General features: G+C 45.9%; 1 protein-coding gene across 1 annotated transcript; it reads left to right on the top strand.

The window, feature by feature from the left end:
* LAPTM5 (lysosomal protein transmembrane 5) lies at positions 933-15,980 on the top strand. The gene is made up of 8 exons (XM_021375539.1): positions 933-1,110; positions 6,137-6,230; positions 10,984-11,060; positions 11,706-11,834; positions 12,320-12,445; positions 12,522-12,617; positions 14,505-14,597; positions 15,187-15,980. Exons 1-8 carry the CDS (start codon positions 1,030-1,032, stop codon positions 15,259-15,261), a joined length of 771 nt encoding a protein of 256 aa, XP_021231214.1. The 5' UTR covers positions 933-1,029; the 3' UTR covers positions 15,262-15,980.

Below are 20,290 nucleotides of genomic sequence, written 5' to 3'. Positions count from 1 at the left end.
ATTATAAAATGACTTGTGCTTGAGTGGTGGCAACCAGCAGGGGGTTGGAACTCGATGATCTTTAAGGTCCCTTCCAACCCAAACCATTCTGTGATTCTATGATCCACTGCAGCACAAGGCTGTGGTTAGGAGCTCATTACTGTAGAACCTCCATGAGCAACTCAGCTAATGCTGAAGGCTTCCAGTCCACCTCTTCCAGGCATGAGAGTTTCTCTGGAAGCCTATGCAGATGTTTACATTGCCAGCTTTAAATTAGACCTCTGATATTGCCAAAACCCCATCCCTGGACACATTCAAGATCAGGCTGGACCAAGCTCTGAGCACATTGATAAGCTGTAGATGTCCCTGTTCATTGCAGGGGGCTGGCTAGATGGCTTTCAAAAGTTCCTTCCAGCTCAAATGATTCTGATTCTATGAAAATATGATTTCACCTCCACTGGACAAACTGCACAGTGGCTGTCACCTGGACTCAGGTCTCATTGCTGCTTCACATTCCTTACTCAAACCAGGAGCAGGTCCATCAGTCTAGTGGGCAAGGATGCCATCCCCGGTGGTCCCACTGCTGCAGACCCACAGAACAGTGCTGCTTGGGGTTGGTACTTGCAGGGAGCGGTGACTTTGCTGGCAAGGAACCAGCTGCTTCAAGCACAGGAATTTGGATGCCTCACTGCAAAAACAGTGGGTCAAGTTTAAGGTGACATTCTTGGCCCCCTGCTTTTATTTCTGATGTTTTTTCTAGGACAAAGCCCACTGCTCCCCTACACCCTGCTCACCACCTGCCCAAAGAAGCTTTGTGCTCACATTTGCCATCAGGGATGTGCAAGCAGTTAAAGATCTGTTAGAAAAGCAACACCATTTTTTGCTTTCTTTCTTATTGAGAAATCAAAGACCTCATGTGACCATGTAGATGACTTAACACATTTATAGACCAGGAAGGAAGTTGAACTGCACTGCTTGCTCTGCTCTCCAGTGAGGCAGCTGCTGCAGACTGAACCGCTGTAACTCCCAGCAGAGCAGAGGGATCCCAACATGACTGCCCAAACCAAGCCCCCCCGATGCTGCTTCTTCAACATCAAGACAGCAACTCTTGCTTTGGGGATCTTCCACATGGTAAGTGACAGAACGGTGGATGGAGGGAAATGAGAAAGAAGCATGGGAGCAGTGCTTGCAGGTCTAGGCATTGCAGATCATGGAGTTCCCTGGCTGTTGACTTTCATGTTTTCCCAAAAACAAAAGACAAACAGTTTAAGGGGGGATGCACAAAGTGGGAGGCTAGGTGGGAGGGAAGGAGCGGGCAGGAATAAATTTATTACAGTTGAAGTTTTTTAAACTGTTATCCCCAGCTCTACCCATTGGGGCTTCTGGAAACCATCTCTGCTTCCTGATCTTTCCCCTGCAGCTCAATGCAGGAGCGCTTGCTCGTGCAGAGATGCACTTGGTGCACTTGCCTGGAGCTGTTGGCTGCAGCTGGGCAGCACAGGGAACATTCAGGGATGTTATTCCCCCATTCAGGGACGTTTCTCCCCCCATTTGGGCTGCAGCGACGTGCTTTCAGGTGGCTTCACGTCACACTGAGGATGTGGTTTCTTGCACAGCAAGGCACACTTAAAATAATTCCTTTCTTTTGTGCTGGGTGTGCGCAGTCATACACTGGGAGCACGCAGTGCGGTAACAGTTAATGGGGACCTGACCTTTCTCTGTGCATAGAAGTGGAGTGAGGGGAACAGTCACCTGCAAGGATGTGCTGGGCATGGACATGTCATGGTCCCCACAGTGGTCCTGGAGCAGTTGGAGCAGGCCAGGCATGCCCTCAGTGTGCCATAGCCCCCTCCTTGCTCACACAGAGCTGAGATTGGGGTCCAGCACAAGGTGACATAACAGATTTGACTCCCATAATGCCATTCCTGCATCCACTAATGGAGCATTCAACTCATGCAATGAAAGGCAACAGAAACTGGAGATGGGTTCAGTTATTGGTGAGGACCGTGGGATAAAGTGAAAGCATTCAGCGAAGGATGATCATAGATCATCCTCGATAATCCATGATCATAGAATCATTAAGGCCATCAAGACCAACCTCAACCCATCCCCACTGTGCCCACTAACCACGCCCCTCAGTGCCACATCTCCATGGCTCTGGAACACCCCCAGGGACATTGACTCCACCATTCCCTGTGCAGCCTGTGCCATTGTTGATCACAGAAGATAGCCCCATGCCAGCTCAGAATGGTAGAGCTTTCCCCCTGGCACTATGTGGAAGCCAGATGCTGCAATGGCATTTCCAATGCCGATTTTTAATCATTTGGGGACCTTGGAATGTGATGAGATTGCAATTTTATATCCTCCTTTGCCTTCTGCTTTTTGAGTGTCTAGATTACACCCCAGGCAGGCTTCTCATCTTCTCACCGCAGACTCAAAGCTCATAATCTCACGGTTCTAAAGAAACAGAAATTGCTGTATCTCTTGTGCAGTCTCGTGACCCCATGTGACAAAAACTGAACCATATGAAAGCGGAGAGTTTGCAGCAGAGAGCAAGCAATTTCTGATAACCAATTTAACATAGGGCCATTGCGTAGGGATGGTCATGAACTGCTTGGAAATGGGACCCTCACAGGAAGCTCTCCCAAGGTTTGAAGAGGAAGTGGCAAAATTAAAGGGAGGAAACGCGTGACAGGGAGCTACAGGCATGGCACGTGATGCAAGCTGCTTGGTGCCAGTGGAGAAACAGGCACAGTAAGAAAGGGAAGTAGTCTTTCCTAGCTGGGAGGGTGGATCATAAAGAAAGCCTCCATAGCATTTCTCCAAATGCTTTGAAACAAAACATATTTTTCTAACAATTGTTTCACTGTAGTGCCAGTAGAGATTCCCTGTTTGCACCAGCGTTTACTGGAAGAGAATGAGATCAGCTCATGGTGCTGGTGGCCAACAGGGAAACCTTCATTTCCAATGACATTATGTGGAAGATATGTTATTTCAAAAATCGTTGTCAGTGCGTCGAAGACAACAGTAGAGTTTTGAACAGCAAAAGGCAGAGCCTTGGGGTGAGGCTTCACAGTGCTCTCAGGAAGGAGATCGCAGTTGAGTTTTGCAGTAGATGGTCTTCTCATACTGCTTTAAGAGAGAACACAGAAGAATAGCAGCAACCTTTTATATTTCCTACCTTTTCTCTGCCTTTTTATGATGTTGCTGCAGCTCAGGAGAGGGAGGGAAAGGGGACAGGGAATTTATAACTCGGTGGTGACATGGATGATTTGCCACATCAATACTGTTCGTTTGTATCAATATAAAGTATTGCTGTGGGTCCCAGTGATGAATCATAGTGATGCTAGGTGATAGCAACACCATCAAACACAAGGTCTCAGGCTTCCTGGTGATGTCTTGTCCTCCTATAAATTAGACTTGTCTTACTGCTGATCTCTCCATAGACCGCTGAAATAAATGTGGATGTTCTCAAACAAATGGGGAAGGAGAAGGAGGGGAATGAGGAAGGGACAGTTGTGTGATTAGCAAAGCTTCAAGAGGCCTTGGGAGATGACTTCAAAGGAAGCACAGAGGAATTTGTCCTCCTGCTCATTGACGTGAAGAAACTCCAAGTTATTTGGCATAAGAGCAAAGCCTGGTTGTTACTTCTGCGCATGAGCAGAAAAGCTGTAGTCCATTTGCTACTTATCCTTAATTAGAGGCAAAGGTCTTGGAAAGTGGCATCTCGTTGGGTTGACCTGTCACAGCTGAGCTTTGGTACTTCATGAGCTGATCTCCATCTCTGAGACATTCCCCAGGTCCAGCCCTCACTGTGGACATGGTTCATGTTGGCATGGAGCTGCGCTGTCAGCAGGCTGTGGCTGCCCTGGGATGTTCCCTCATCCTCTCAGAGCATCTCTATCACATGAACAGAGAGGAAAAAAGAGGCAGAAGGAAGGAAAAGATAAAATGCTCTGAACCACAACAACCACTTTTAAATTAAAGTAAGAAGAGGTGAAGCGCTGAAAGTAAAGCACTTAAATGAGGCACCAGTTGACTTCACAGTGCCAGGTGTCACCACCCTGCATGCACAGAGGTCAGGAACCCTCACAGCGTATAGTGTCCCCACTGACCCCTGCTTATTGCAGCTTCAGGCTCTTTGCAAAGCCTGGGTGTGAGAAAAGCAGCACATGTCGCACCAAGGCCATGTGCACCCATATAAATAATTTGGAGATCAGTCAAGCTGCACAGATTTCAGCAAAGAAAAAGTACCTGACACAACCTCCGACGGTAGCTTAACTCTACTATGGCTGCAGCAAATATCCCCCAGGGAATGGGGCTGCATGCAACGTGCTGTTAAGTTTCTGCCTTACAAGATACCCTGTTGCTTGCTCAGATTAGCTGCTTTGGGTTAATGACTTGCTATGCCTCCATCCTGCACTGTTCAGCAATATCACCAACCTTCCTCCACCACCTCAGCCCCACTGTGGGGCCTCGATCACCTTCTGTTCTCTGCAGGAATAAATGAGGTTGTCACATGCTAGGCACTGTGATGGCAATCATAGAGGTGGGTGATGGAGGGATCTCTTGGTCGTGACTCAGACCATGGGATGGAGAGCTCAGGAATGGACCCCAGAGCTTTGTCTCTTACCTCATTGCAGTTCAGTGGCTCGTTCTTTCTATGCAAAATCCCTTATAAATGGAAACTTTAAAACAAATTTCACTTAAAATATCTTCTCACTAACCTTTCTGCTTATATTTGGTTTGGCTATCTGATATGGGACTGCCATTGGTTTGGTTGGTTTTTCAACACTTGCAAGGACATCAGGGCCTCTTTTTCTCTACTGTTCCTCTAATAGGCACTGGACATGGCTCTTTGTGCTGAAGCTTTGGCTCTGGCTGTAAATTCATCTGGGATTCCATCTCCTGCTCTCACTCACTTGTCTTTCAGGAAATACATGGAAGCTGTGGGCTCAGGTCTTCTGCTTTTCCCCATTTAACAGAAAGCTGAAAAAACAATTTCTTCCTCAGTTTCCCATGCTGCCATTTGAGGAGTTTGACCAGCAGCAGCAATAAGGAAAGTGAAATTTCCTGGGGAGTGGATGCTCATCAGAAATGAAGGGCTCCAGGAATCTGCAGCTCTTCTGGAAACAGCACTTGCAGCTTGTGGCAAGAAAGTTGATGGATTTGGTTCTGGGGGTAGTTTCTGGTCTCCTCCAGCTAACACAGACAGTGGGAGAGGCTGCATTCAGTTCCTGTCTGCCACATAGCAGTGCCCTCCTAGCTTTGCTTCCTCATTTCTGGCCCAGTGCGAAGTCTTTCCCTCTGTGCCTCTTTCTTTTGCTTGCAGTACCCACTGTAGAGCAGGAGGTATCTGACCATGCATTACTGCAGCTTGAGCTCTCTTACATCTCATATTGCACCTTGAGCCACTGTTCTACAAAAGACAAAATAAATCATCTCTTCTGCTTGCTTAACTGTTAGCTTTTTCTCATCTCCTGCCATTGCTTGTTTTGCACAGTTGCCCATACACAAAGTTTGCAAACAGGAGCACAACCACAACAGTTCAGTTTCCTCCTTGCCTGCGTCACTTCTTCACGCAAGTGTTAACACAGAAGAGTGCAGCAGCTATTGTGGACAGCTTGTTTCAGCTACACAGGGCCATGCTTGTGCTGATCATGGTGTCAGATATAGACTTCCTTCCTGCATCATCATGGGGTTCCAGGCAAACCCTGTGCAGAACAGACAAATACTTTCCTGCACTCACCTCTTCCCAATGATCTCTTCTTCATTGATGGTCTTTTTGTCAGTACCTCGAGTGTGAAGAATGTGTGCTTCCAGTGCTGGACTCAGTGGGGTGATGGAATCATGTTTGCACTATTTTTATTTTTCTTTGGGGAGAAGTGCGAGAAAATTGGTTCAGTTAGGTTCAATGTGGAAGATTTTCTCAAATAAATAAAAGAAAGAAAATGATATTTTTGACAATGAAGCAGTATAGCTAGACTTACAGAAGGGTGTTAATTTTTACTGCATTTCTTTTTGCACTTCAAAATGCTGTTGCAGAGTTACCCTGCACTTAGGGCTGTGGCCACTGCATGCTCCTTGGAAACAGATCTGTTAAAAGCAAGTTGGTCTGCAGTGTGCTGCATTGTGTCTTTTGCCTTTGTTCTCCTAGGTGATGAGCATTTTGCTGCTGATCGAATATTCCCTGGAGGTGGCGAGTGGGAAGGGCTACTGCAAAGACCTGAGCAAGGATTACTACAGAATTGGTAGGTGGTCGGGATGCTGGAAGGCAGCAGAGGACGTTGGGATCCTACATTGGTTCCTCTTTCTTTAAGGTTTCTCTTTCATTAAGGTTTCAAAAGACCACCAAAATCACCACGTCCAACCCCAACTCATCCCCACCATGCCACTGACCACGTCCCTCAGTGCCTCATCTCCACGTTTCTTGAAGGGACAGTGACTCCACCACTTCCCTGGGCAGCCTGTGCCAACGCCTCTCCCACTCCAGTCCCTTTGTCCCCCAGTCCCTGGTGGCTTTGGCATGACATGAGTTGTCTGCAAGAAGCAGCCATGTTGTACCATTTCTCACAGGCAGTCCCAAGCATCACATTTGTCACAACTGATTGAATTCCTACTCACGTGGGGTGAGAAAGAATAAAAGAAAATGTAAAAATTTAAAACATTTGAAAATTTAAAAGAAAACAGCTCCCCAAACCTCAAATATTACTTAACCAGAAAAAAATTTGCATGAAGCTGTTTGGGGACAACAGATGCAGGGTGCTTTTTCCTTTTCTTAGTCACTTTCTGATGTAAAACCACAGGTTGAGATAACCCTTCTGCATTGTGCTCAGAAAGGCGGAAACCAGAGTCCTACACCCTGCGGTGTCTCACCCTACAGAGACATGAGGAACCCCACAGGAAAAAAGCCCGCAGCAGCAAGGATTTGCCTGCCCCTGCTTTTCCAGTGTTTCCTTCCCCAAGCTGCAGGAATGCACAGAAAGTGGAGGAAAAGTCTGGGTGGGCTGTGGGCAACTCAATACCCAACTTGCGTAACGAGTGCTTTTGAAAATGCTTTCTGCAGAGCTTCCCCCTTCCACTTGGCTCCTCCTCCCAGGTGTTTCAAAAGGCTCTGACTGGGTGATGGAGAGCACTTTCTAATTATAGTTGGAATAAACACACTGCAGCTCTTCTATTTCCAAAAACTATCAAGGAAACAAGGCAGCCAAGCAGTATAAAAAGTTCAATTTGACTTCAGAGCCCAGATGGAAGATCTGGAGAACAATGTGGGGAGATGTTCTGTGGATGTCCTCAGCATCTGCTGCTCTGTTTGTAGATGATAGAGTCATAGGATGGCTTGGGTTGGAAGGGACCTCAAGGATCATCAAGTTCCAACCCTCCTGTCACACACAGGGTTGCCAACTGCTAGACCAAGGACTAGATCAGGTTGCCCAGGGCCCCATCCAACCTGGCCTTAAGCAACTCCAGAGATAGGGCATCCACAGCCACTCTGGGCAGCCCATCATCTATGTTACTGGTAAAGATGTTAAAGAGTATTGTTCCCAGGAGAGACGTCAGAGGGACACCACTTGTCACTGCCTCCACCTACACATAGAGACACTGACCACCATCCTCTGACTGGGACCATTCAACCAGTTCCTTATCCACCAAATAGTCCACCAATCCATATCTCTCCAATTTGGAAATACCGATGTGGTGAGGGACCTTGTCAAAGGCCTCACAGGAGTCCAGGTAGATGGCATCAGCTGCCCTTCCTTTGTCCACCAATGCCATCACTCCATCATAGAAGGCCACCAGATTGGTCAGGCATGACCTTCCCTTGGTGAAGCCATGCTGGCTGTCTCAGATTACCTGCTCATCCGTCATGTGCCTTAACGTGTCCTCTAGGAGGATCTGTTCCATGATCTTCCCAGGCACAGAGGTGAGGCTCATCAGCCTGTTGTTACCTAAGTCCTCCTTCCTCCCTTTCTTAAAAATGAGAGTGATGTTTCCCCTTATCCAGTCACCGAGAACTTCCCCTGACAGTCATGACTTTCTGAATCTGATGGAGAGCAGCTCTGCAACCACATCAGCCAGCTCCCTTAGGACACTGGAATGCATGTCGTCCAGCCCCATGGACTTGTACTCTTTCAGTCTCATGAGGTGGTCTCAGACTTGCTTTGCCCTTACAGTGGGGGAGAGTTTGCTCCCCCAGTTCCCACCAAGAGTTTCATAGATGAAACTGATCCCTGCCAGACTGAAGATATGTAATGCTAACGCTGTAGTCATGGCCCAAGAATAAAAACAAGGCAAGGTTTCCACCTTTGAATGATACAGAAGGAAAATAATAAGATGGCTTTTTATAAGGAATTACAGCTCACTCAAGATGTATGTTTTACTGCCTTAAAAAGAAAGATTGGGATGGGCCCTGATTTTCATGGGAATGATCAGAGAGACAAAGGAGGATTGGGATTGTTTTTGCCATTGCTGTGACAATGGGAAGGATGACAGGGTCAGCAGCCTTTAAGACAAATGCTCTGTCCCTAGCAGCCTCTCCTTGCTGCCTTGGTTTACAAGATGCTGCAGGCAGAGTAGCACCAAGAGCACCCCTCTGAAAGCTGCTTTTCAGTAAAAGTTGATCAAGAGATTAGTAGATTTACTAAAAATGTAACGCAAAAATGGGAAGAATATCCAATATCTTTATCCATTCTGAACCTTTGAAGATGACTCATAGTGGGGTCTATGTCAGGATGTTAACTGGTCTAAAGCAGGTCTAACTTTACCACTTAAGAAATAGCACAAGATTAATCTGGCCCAGCAGGATGAACAGGAGACAAAACTGCCGCGTGGCATTTGGGGGCTTTCAGTTGCAGTTTGAAAGAATCAGGTTCACATCTCTATGCTCTGTTAAACCACAGCATTACGAGCCCTGCTTGCATTTCCCAAACCAATTTATTGGGCCATAAAACAGAAAGGATTTTCTCTGCATTCATCGGAAATATTACGAGTCACTCAAAGGCCCTCCTGGCTACATACAGGACATAAATCCTGATGTGAAGTTAATCAAATATAGACATTTGGTAAATAAATTTTCTGCTTTTCTGTTCGTTATGAGGGCTTATTTGGTTGGCATGAACTATTTGGCATTTCTTGCTCACAGCGCTGATGTCCAGCACAGCTCTGCAGAGGCTCTGCCATGTGGCTCTGTTCTGGTAATACCACCAACCCAAGGGAAAATGGCATTTACCTCATAGCACATATGAGCTCCTTCTCATGAAATTCCCTGGGATCTCTGGGACGCTCAGGTCATCTCAGGCTTGGTACAAGAATTAAAAAATCACAGAATAGTTGAGATTGGAAGGGACCAGTTGGGATCCCCCAGCACCACCTCCTTGCTTCAAGCAGGGTCTCATAAAGCACATTGCCCACGATCACATCCAAGTGGGTTTGAATATCTCCAGAAAAGAAGACTCCACCACTTCTCCAGGCAACCTGTCCCAGGGCTCAGTCTTGGCTCTATTCCCTCTGGAGCAGAAAACTGGAAAAGCTATTGTGTAAAAATGTCCAATGGACACACAGTGCAAAGCCTAGTAACGTATTTGAGCCCTCCTTCCCCCAAACTCAGGTATGATAAACTTGATCAAAAACTAAATTCTATTCTCACGGAAGGTATTGGATCTTTTCTTTAAGAAATATGTTAAAAATTATCTTACAACTTAGTCCTAAATTACAGTTTAGTCCTATATTCAGCCATTTTCTGAGGCCCCTTGAGTACAGCAGTCAAACACTCACCCTACAAAAGCCAACTAGGCGCAGAAATAAGTACTGGGGGGACTTGAAAAGTACTTTCTTACATTTTTGAGCCATGGACACTGGTCATGGAAAGGGCCTGTAAGTCACACCGATCCCAGCTGCAGGATCTGCCGTGGTTGTGAGAGCCTCCAGCCCCAGGGACTCCATTAATTCTGGTCCTGGAAGGCACCTCAGCACTCTGCCAGCCCTGGTGGGGTATTTCACGTGGCACTTGGCCTCTCCAACAAGTCCTGTGCTCCCATGGAGGGTTTGCATAGGCACTCTGCAGATTAATCTAGGTCCATGCTTGGGAAGTTCAGCTGGGCAATTGGCCTGCAGAGGCAATGGCCAGTTGTCCAATTAATTAGCAAGACTGAAGCATGAAGCCAGACTGAAAGAGGCAGAAAAATGCAGCTGCCTTGACTGAATCTGAGGAAACATCCTGCTAAAGGGATAAACGCTCTCTGATGGGTGGTTTTGGGAGGAGAATCAGGGGAAGTGGCTTCAGGCAGCTGGGGCTTAGTGGGACTAGGAATGTCTGCAAAGGTTGAGATCTTCATCAAGCTCTTCTTTATTTGGAGTTTATTATGGCCTTTGGTTTTCTGTGCATCAAATCTCAGCCTTGTTCTCCTGCTCCTGAGGTGGGTTTGGTTTTCTTGAGCTCTCTCCCTTGAAAACTATGAGCAGCATCTCCTGCATTCTCCTATCTATTCTCCTCTGTTCTCTTTTTGGGCTTGGGTTTCCTTTCTTTGCTGTTTCCTAAGTCTCCTTTCATGTTTCAGTTCTCATTATGTTGTGGTTAAAAAAAGAAATAAATTCAGTATTTATTTAACAAGATGTAAGTAAAAACAAAGTTCCCTTGTTTCTCCTCACACATCTATTATTTTTAAGGAGTGTGTTGCATTCTGCAACTACAGAGAGTTGATGGAGACAAAGTACTTAACACTGCAGCTCTGTGGTCCATGCCACTGTTGAGTGGGTGAATTCTTCTTGCTTGAGTATCTCATAGATCTCTTCACAGCTTTTGTGGTTAGTTTATCTGAGTCTCAAAATAATTTCCTGATCAAAGCTGTTGATCATTGCCTAAAACTTCACTGCCTCTTTTCATTTTGTTTTACTTTAATACTGTAGCCCAGGATATTTAAAACTTCAATCCCACATGCCTGAATGTGGGAGATGGACATTAGGATCCAGCTTTTAGTAATGTGAAATTAATTTTGTCACTTTTAGCTGATGTCACCACCAGTTTCCTGCTGATCATCATGCTGTTTGTCATCAGCTTCAACCTCCTCTTTGGGGTGGTGAAGGTACGTTCTCCATAAATGTCACTTAGCTGCTTGTTGGGGGCTCTCTGCGTTAGGTTATTGGGGCAGGGACTGGAGGACGCTCACTGAAAGTGCTGAGGTATGACCATAATCACGCCAGCCTCACCAAGACTGAGAGACATTTAAATCAAGGTTATTGGTTGTGTTGTTGGGTGGAGATACTCTTATTTAGAAATGTTGCTCTATTGCCTCATTTCCGTATTCTTGTACGGGTCAGATCTTGGAGGGGAACCATAACTCCCCTCTTACATGAGGATTCACTTCCTTTTTCTGCAGGAGAAATTATCATGAGCTGGTCTAGGAACCTAATTTTTTTTGTAGCAGAAAGCTTGGGGCAGCTGAACAATTAATTGGAACTGACTGGATGGGATCAAGCATCAAGGTCGTGTAGTGAAAGTTCACAGAAACTTTCAGAGTGGAGTGGAAAAAAAATTTTTTTTAATCAATGTTGATGCCCTTCACAGTTGCTGAAGCTACCATGGTCATCACAATATCTAGAATTAGACGCAGAAATTCCAGGAGAGATGTTGTTCTTGTAGTACCTTAACACATGTCATTTTAGGTATTGATGGTTGGTCTCATTCTCCCATTCAGAACAGAAATAACTCGCACTGATTTTTCTCACAGAAGAGGGAACGTCTCCTGATCCCATTCCTTGCTGTACAAGTCATGGACTTTCTCCTCAGCCTCCTAACAATGTTTAGTTCCTACATCCAAGTCCCAGCCATGGTTTCAGTGTCATCCCTCAGACACACGGTAGGTGACAGAATGCTCTTTGCTCTTTATGGGATGGCTTTTCATGATGAAACTGTTCCTACAGTGGCTGCAGTCCTTGGGAGATAGAAGGTCCACAAGGACAACTGGTGATAGCTGGAACAACACTGGGTTTCCCCTGTCTGGGACTCTTCCTGTTGGTTTTATTTTCTGTCTCAGGGCTCTGGGAGGTATTTGTGAGATAAGTTAGGAACATCACTGCACCATCTAGAGACTTCTTCAGAGGAGCTGGTAGAAACCAACCCAACAAGATGGCTTGCTCAATATTGTGGCTTGTATCAATGAATTAAATCATAGAATGGCTTAGATTGGAAGGGACCTTAAATAACATCAAGCCCCAGCCTCCAAATAGCTTAGGCTGTAAATGATGACAAAGCACAAGGCCATATAAATAGGGAAAAACTATAGAGGTGGCACTGTCTTGTAGTCATAACCAAAACCCTGTTCTCTACCCTTCATTTGTGCAGCAGGAACACCTGAAGATCCCTTTCCTGGCTCTACAGCTGCTAGACTTCTGCTTGAGCATCCTGACCCTCTGCAGCTCGTACATGGAGGTGCCCACCTACCTCAGCCTCAAGTCTGCAGACAACAGGGTAGGTGGGGAGCACATTCTGTGACCCTGGCAGAGGGGGCAAGTGTTTCACTGAGACCTTCTCCCTCTTTCCACAGGGCTTTTTGCCAGCCCTGGAGAAGTTACCAACAGAGGAGTATGCCAAAGTGATGGTCACCTTCACTGTTGCATTCATTGCTGTCCTCTTCTTGAAGGTAAATGGCTGCAGGATGTGGTGAGCAGTGAGGGCAGAAAGGAAGCTTTGCTGCCTGAGGGATAGGAGGAAGTGGTTTTTACTTCTTTCTCAAATCTACCAGAGCCTTAGAAAGACACTTGGGTCTCCCCTTGGTTGCAATAGGAGCTATGCCTCAGTGAGGGTCTGATAATCAGATCACTCTTATGATTCTGAGGGTGTGAGTTACAAAGCAAGCTCTCCCCATATGTGACTGGTCGTCCATCTCTAAAAGGATAAGATGTTTGAAAATAAATTATAGGAAACTCTTCTGCTATTGTGTAACAAAATCAATGAGGTCGTTAAGCAGCAGGTTGGATCTTCCACTTGGGTAAGTTGCTGTGTCTGCACTGATGCAAAAAGAGTTATGCAATCAGATATCCTGAAACTTAATTAAAAGCAATGAGCCACTGGGTTCTGCTAACATCTTAGGAAACTGCACCATGGGAGAGTTTCTGCACAGTGAGAGGGTTTCTGTTCTTCCTGCTTCAGTGGATCAGAGAACAGATTTTTCACCGAGAGCTTTCAAAAAGAAAACTGCATCTCTCTAGGTAGAGAGCAGATTCTGCACAGCGACAATTGCTACTTGTTAGCTGGAAACATTTTTTTATTTAGACTCTTCCCAGGTGGCCTGAACAAACAGTGCGGAATGGAGAGTCCTGTATGATGCACTGCAGATATACACTTCAGCATACCTTAATATTTGCATAAACTGAGCAATAAGAGTGGAGGTAACTCTGCAACCCAGCTGGCAGTGTGACCTGGCAAATCAGTTGGTTTGAATTTTCTATAGGGTTAGCTATAACAAAATCGAAGAAAATATACATATCTAATTTTTTTTTAAATTATTGTAATTTTTTAAAATTTTTCTGGGGATTCTTTAGGAGTTGAGTGGGTTTTTTTTGTACAGTTTGTATGATAGCTTCAGTGTATTGCATGTTTGCTCTTCTATATGAAGAGGCTTTTGGAAAGGGAAGGCTTTTGCAGTGTTCCCTGAAGGTGGTCAAAGCTTGGCTTTACCTCCTCATCTCCGTAAGTCTATTTGAGAGACAGATTCCTTTAACTCAAATACTCCATTCCTTGTTCTCATTCTTTGTCTTGGCTTTGTGTCAAGGCAAACAGTCCTCATTGTTCTGGGAAATCCTAAGCTACAGGACTTGTTCTTGGGACATACAACTCCCTGTGTTCCTTTGAAAATGCCAACTGTTTTTAAAGTACAGCCTTACGCCAATAAAAATAAGAGGCACGTGACTTCGCCTCACTGCACAGCGCAGGGAAAATATTTATTTCATATGGTATGTTTCACAGGCCCTGCTTATTTTCTTGTGCCACAATCTGTCAATTGATCCATTTTTCTCAGAAAATCTCTCCATTTACTGCATTGTGTAACTCTGCGAGGTGCAAGGCAGGCCTGTCAGAAGAGTGTAACTAATGAAAACACAAGGTTTTCTTGAATGAGACATCCTTTGAGGTCAGTCCTAGTTGACAAAGGGGCCTTGGATCTCTGGGACGTGGAAGTTGTCCCCATCCATGTGTTTCTGAGACACCCAGACTTCATAGCTTGCTCAGAAAAAGAACATGAAAATTGACGTGTTTTCCTTTCCTGCCACATTGGGCACTCAGCAACCTTAAGCATGTGTCTACAGTCCTATTGACTGCACACCAGGGTGCTGCTCAGAGCAGATGGAGTTGCCACTCTTCCAACAAAGGATCAGGACAGACTGATTTAAGGCCTTGTAATGTGTGGTGTCAGGCTTCTCTCAAGGCTTTCACCTCAAGAGAAGGATGGTGGTAGGCTGATGGCAGACGTAGAAATGCTCTTGTTGACTTGCAGTGCCAAGGAAGACTTCCCTTTCCCTTTCATTTTCAGGCCTATATGTTCAAATGTGTCCTGAGCTGCTTTAAGTATATTAAAGCCAGTAAGAGAGAGGAGGTGAAAGTTGACCCGCAGGCAGCTGAAAAGGTGAGTGAAGACTGCTTTAGGTTTATATCATGAAAAGCCATGGTTTAGATGGTGAGATGCTTGATGATCCTTATGTTTGCTCCTTTGGTGGTATGAGAGATGGTTCAACCCTTCAAATGTGTATTAACAGGAATTAATAGTCATTAATTATGTAATTACGTAAAATTCCTTTAAATTTACTCTTTTGTAAAACCTTCCAAAGGCAATTGTATTTGCAAGGAAGCTGATACTCAGACTTCAGGCAAAGTAAATAAATGGGAATATATTACTCTTAATCTCTGACTTAAAGATGTGTTTTTAATTTCAGGTCAACTTTTGTTTCTGTGCCTAATGGTGTCACTCATGGTTCAAATTAAGTTTGTCTTCACCTTTTGCTGGATCAGTGCCTAAGAGATTTGGTGTATCACCTTTCATTTTAGTGAATGTCCTTACCTAGATTATTGATACTCTCCAGTAGTAGCATCCAACTGCTCTGACACAAAGAAGTGATATTTAAGACCTTCCAAAAATGAGAGATACTTGAGGAAGTATCAAGTCCATTCGGAACCTTTCATGTATCCAAAGTATGACCAATGGTCTTCTCTTTCAGGCCATGCTGCCTTCTTATGAGGAAGCCTTGGAGTTGCCTTCCAAGGAATGCCCACCGCCCTATGTAGCAGTCTAAGCTCTACTCATGGAGAGAAGACATCTGTTCTGCTGTTGGTGCCTCCTACCCCTTCTGTCAAATACTCAGCCTCACTGAGAAGTTCTTACTTTACAGCAGCGTCAAGCTTGTTACACTCCAGCTCACTTTATGAGCCTACGAAGAGCAGTGATGAACCACTGGAGCTGGTGGCTCATTCCACACTGGCAGTTTTGAGCTGGAACTACTGAGCTGCAGTGCTGATTTTAATAAACTTGGCACCAGGCATCCTAGAGGTTCCCATCACTGGGCTCTGACATCTGCGAGGCATTTGGCCTGGATCCCTTGGTAGGCTTATTTACCCCAGCAGGATGCTGTTTCTTATCTGTCTCACATCTTTAACCCAGCAGCTGAGGCATTTAAGAAGTAGAACTGAGGGAAAAACAAGCAATAACCTTTTTTTCTGCTTTCTGAGGTAGCCCAACCCTGAAGTATACTATACTTAATAGCATCTTTAATGAGGACCTAAGGGAAAGGAGTCAGCAAAAGAATGAAGCTCTCAACAACACACTCTCATTCTATCTGCTTATGGTCATGATTGACTTTGTACTCCTGCATATAAAACATGCTGGAATTGTGACAGCATTGCTCTGCCATTTTATACCCAAGAGTTTGCTTTTTTATTATTATTATTTTTTGGCTTTTAGTGTGACTTGAAAGATGAGTTTCAATAATAAAAAAAAAATCTGTTAACAGCTTCAGTCTTTTACTGTCTGATTTCTGAAGGGGTGGCACATTCATGACCCATGCTGACTGCACAGGTCAGTCTGCGTAAATGATGGTGAATGATGCTGCTGACGATTTGTAGCTGGAATTCAGCATCTGCTTACTTTTTTGGATGGCTCTCTGCTTTTTAAAAAGTGTAATTTGCTCAGTAACAATAATTCCAACATCATCTACATTGTAAAACAAAGCGTAGGATTCTTGTTCTGCTCTGAAACTTTAATGACAGATTTGCTGATGTTCTTTTCATTTGATGAGTAAAAGAGATGGTGATGATAATGATGTTGACCATATACTTGAGCTGCTTTTCATTGTTGAAAAGTGGTGATTTCCTTGGTTATATTCCTGAAAACCAAGCTGAACACTGGTGTGATCATTGTGATCATAGAATCTTAGAATCCTTAGAGTTGGAAGGGACATTAGAGGTCATCTAGTCCAACTCCTCTGCAATGCACAAGGACATGCACAGCTCCATCAGGTTGCCCAGGGCCTGATCCAGCCTCACCTCGAAAGTCTCCAGGGATGGGTCATCCACCACTTCTCTGGGCAACCTGTGCCAGTGCCTCTCCACTCTCACTGTAAAGACTTTTTCCTTATATCTAATCTAAATCTCTCCTCTTTAAGCTTGAAACAATTTCCCCTTGTTCTATCACCACAGACCCTGCTAAAGAGTATCACAGAATCATAGAATGGCCTGAGTTGAAATGGACCTCAAAGATCACCTGGTTTCAACCCCCCTCTGCTGAGTGCAGGGTCACCAACCACTAGACCAGGCTGCCCAGAGCCATATCCAGCCTGGCCTTGAATGCCTCCAGGGATGGGGCATCCACAACCTCCTTGGGCAACCTGTTCCAGTGTATCACCACCCTCTGAGTGAAAAACTTCCTCCTCATATCTAACCGAAATCTCCCCTTAGTTTAAAACCATTCCCCCTTGTCCTATCATTATCCACCCTTGTGAACAATTGTTCCCCCTCCTGTTCATATGCTCCCTTCAAATATTGGAAGGCCACAATGAGGTCTCCCCGGAGCCTGCTCTTCTCCAAGCTAAACAAGCCCAGTTCCCTCAACCTTTCCTCAGAGGAGAGGTGCTCCAGCCCTCTGATCATCTTGGTGGCCCTCCTCTGAACTTGCTCCAAGAGCTCCACATCTTTCTGGGGCTGGTGCTGGGGCCCCCAGGCCTGGACGTAGTGCTGCAGATGGGGCCTCACAAGAGCTGAGTAGAGGGGGACAATCAACCCCTCTCCCTGCTGGCCGCTCCACTTTTAATGCAGTCCAGAACATAGTTGGCCTTCCCAGCTGCCAGCGCACACTGCTGGCTCATGTCCAGCTTCTCATCCACCAGGACCACCAAGTCATTCTCCACAGAGCTGCTCTCAAGGAGATCTTCCCCCAGTTTGTATAAATACCTGGGATTGCCCCGGCCCAAGTGCAGCACCTTGCACTTGGCCTTGTTGAACCTCATTAGGTTCACATGGGCCCACTTCTCCAGCCTGTCCAGGTCCCTCTGGATGGCTTCCCTTCCCTCCAGTGTATCAACTGCACTGCTCAGCTTGGTGTCATCTGCAAACTTCCTGAGGATGCACTCGATTCCATCGTCTGTGTCATTGATAAAGACATTGAAGAGCACCTATCCCAAGACTGAGCCTTGCGGGACACCACTTGTGACTGGCCTTCACCCTGACATAGAACCATTAATCACAACCCTTTGGCTGCGAACAGCCAACCAGTTCATCCGACTGATCAGCCAAACAGTCCATCCTTCAAATCCATACCTCTCCAATTTAGAGAGAAGGATGTGGTGAAGGACCATGTCAAAGGCTTTGGAGAAGTCCAGGTAGATCACACCCGTCGCCCTTCTCCCATCCACCAATGCTGTCACTCCATCATAGAAGGCCACCAGATTGGTCAGGCAAGATCTGCCCTTGGTGAAGCCATGCTGGCTGTCTCAGATCACCTCTTTGTCTCGTATGTGCCTTGACACGTCCTCTAGGAGGATCTGCTCCATGATCTTCCCAGGCACAGAGGTGAGGCTCACCAGCCTGTTGTTCTCCGGGTCATCCTTTCACCCTTTCTTAAAAATGGGAGTCATGTTTCCCTTTTTCTAGACACGGGGGACTTCACCGGACAGCCATGATTTTTCAAATATGATGGAGAGCGGCTTGGAAACCACATTAGCCATCTCTCTCAGAACCCTGGGGTGGATATCATCTGGCCCCATGGACCTACATACATTCATTTTCATGAGGAGGTTGGACTTGTTCCAGTGCTACAGTGGGACGGAATCCGGTCCCCTCACCCACACCTCAGGGTTCCGGGTCCTGGCAGACATGGGGAGCCTGACCACCAGTGAAGGCTGAGGCAAAGCATCTACTGAGTACCTCAGCTTTTTCCATGTCTGAGGAAGCCACTTCTCCATCCTCATTTATCAGAGGGGAAACATTCTCCTCGGCCTGTCTCCTCCTGCCTATGTACCTGTAGAACCCCTACTTGTTGTTTTTCAGATCCCTAGCCAAGTTCAGCTCTTTCTGTGCTTTGGCTTTCCTGATCTTATCTCTACACATGCAAACAACAGCCCTGTATTCCTCCCAAGCTACACAACCCTGCTTCCACTTCGTGTACATTTCTTTCTTTCCCTTCAGTTTAAGCTGAAGGTCCTTGCTCAGCCATGCCAGTTGCCTACCTCCTCTGTTTGATTTCGTCTGCTGGGGGATGGAGAGCTCTCGCACTCTCAGAAGGATGTCCGTTTCCCAGGAGATCCCACCCAGCAGTTCCTTGAGAGGGATCTCCTGGGAAACTGTCCTTAAGGGCATAGGACCAGAACAGAGCTGAGTATGTCCCCTTCTTTCCTGTAGCTCCCCTTTAGATATCAGGTCACCTCAGATCCTTCTCTTCTCCAGACTGCACAGCCCCAGCTCTCAGCTTGTCCTCATAGGAGAGGTGCTCCATCCCTGGGATCATTTTTGTGGCCCTCCTCTGGTCACACTCCAGCAGCTCCATGTCTCTCCTGGACTGAGGACTCCACATCCGGATGCAGTGCTCCAGGTGAGGTCTCACAACACAGAGCAGAGGGCAGGATCACCTCCCTGACCTGCTGGCCATGCTGCTTTGGTTGCAGCCCAGGATACAGCTGGCTTCCTGGGCTGCGAGGGCAGAGTGCTGGCTCATGTCCAGCTTCCCATCCACCAATACCCCCCAGCCCTTTTTCGGCAAGGCTGCACTCAGTCCTTTCATCCCCCAGCTTGTATTGATAGTGGGGGCCACCTCGACCCAGGTGCAAGACCTTGCACTTGGATTTGTTGAACCTCACGAGGTTCAGCTGGGCCCACTGCTCAAGCCAGTCTAGATCTCAGTGGATGGCATCCCATCCCTCACATAACTGAATGGTGTTAAAAATCTTTTTTTTAATCTCTTTAAGTGGGTTCAAATTCTGTTCTGTATTTTAGCCAAGTAGCTAAAATAGGATCATAGAATCAGTAAGGTTGGAAAAGACCACTAAGATCATCAAGTCCAACCAAAACAGTCTCAATGCACTGGCTGCAGAGATGGGGTTGGTTACAAAGTGTATGCAGAGGAGCTGAGCCTTCAGGTACACACCTGATCTTTGAAATGAACCTGATGTTTCATGGCTCTTCGCAAGCTAGACGATCTCTCTGCTTCATTCAGTATTTTCTCTATGGGGCTCAGAATAGTTCCCTGTGAAAGCCTGACTCAGAAAACCATGAAATCTGATAAAATGTATAGATTTACTGTGAGTTTCCAGCCAGGTTGGGGTCTGAGTTCTAGACGGGAAATAGTTCGGGTTTTCTGAAATGTTAGAAGATTTGGCCAACACAAACCAAACGCAAGCTGTCACAAGCTTTCTAAGAAGTCAGATGATGGCACTATCAATGCTGGTTTTGAGCCCGATAAAAGGCTCTTTTTAATGTGCTACTCTTATACAGTTTTCTTTAAATTGATTTACTGATGTGAGCCTTCAAAGTAGGTTGAGAACCAATTCACACCCTTATGCTTAATGCTGCTCCACAGTTCCTTTTTTATTTTTTATTTTTTTTTCCAGTGCAGAGAAAAAATGAGCAGCAATTCATTGATAAAGACACTAGATTGGGCAGATGGTGTCAGAACTGACAGGACAGGTATGAGAGGGACAGGACCACCTCTAGAAGCAGCATCTCATGGAGGCAGATGTGCTCTAGGACTCAAGATGTCCATGAGATTCCCCATCCGACTGTGATTTCTCTCATCTGACCTGAAACAGGACTTTTTTTGTTTTGGTTTTGTTTACACCA

Source organism: Numida meleagris, chromosome 22 (assembly GCF_002078875.1).
Source record: "Numida meleagris isolate 19003 breed g44 Domestic line chromosome 22, NumMel1.0, whole genome shotgun sequence".
Taxonomy (NCBI): domain Eukaryota; kingdom Metazoa; phylum Chordata; class Aves; order Galliformes; family Numididae; genus Numida; species Numida meleagris.
This window is presented reverse-complemented; position numbering and strand designations above follow the sequence as displayed.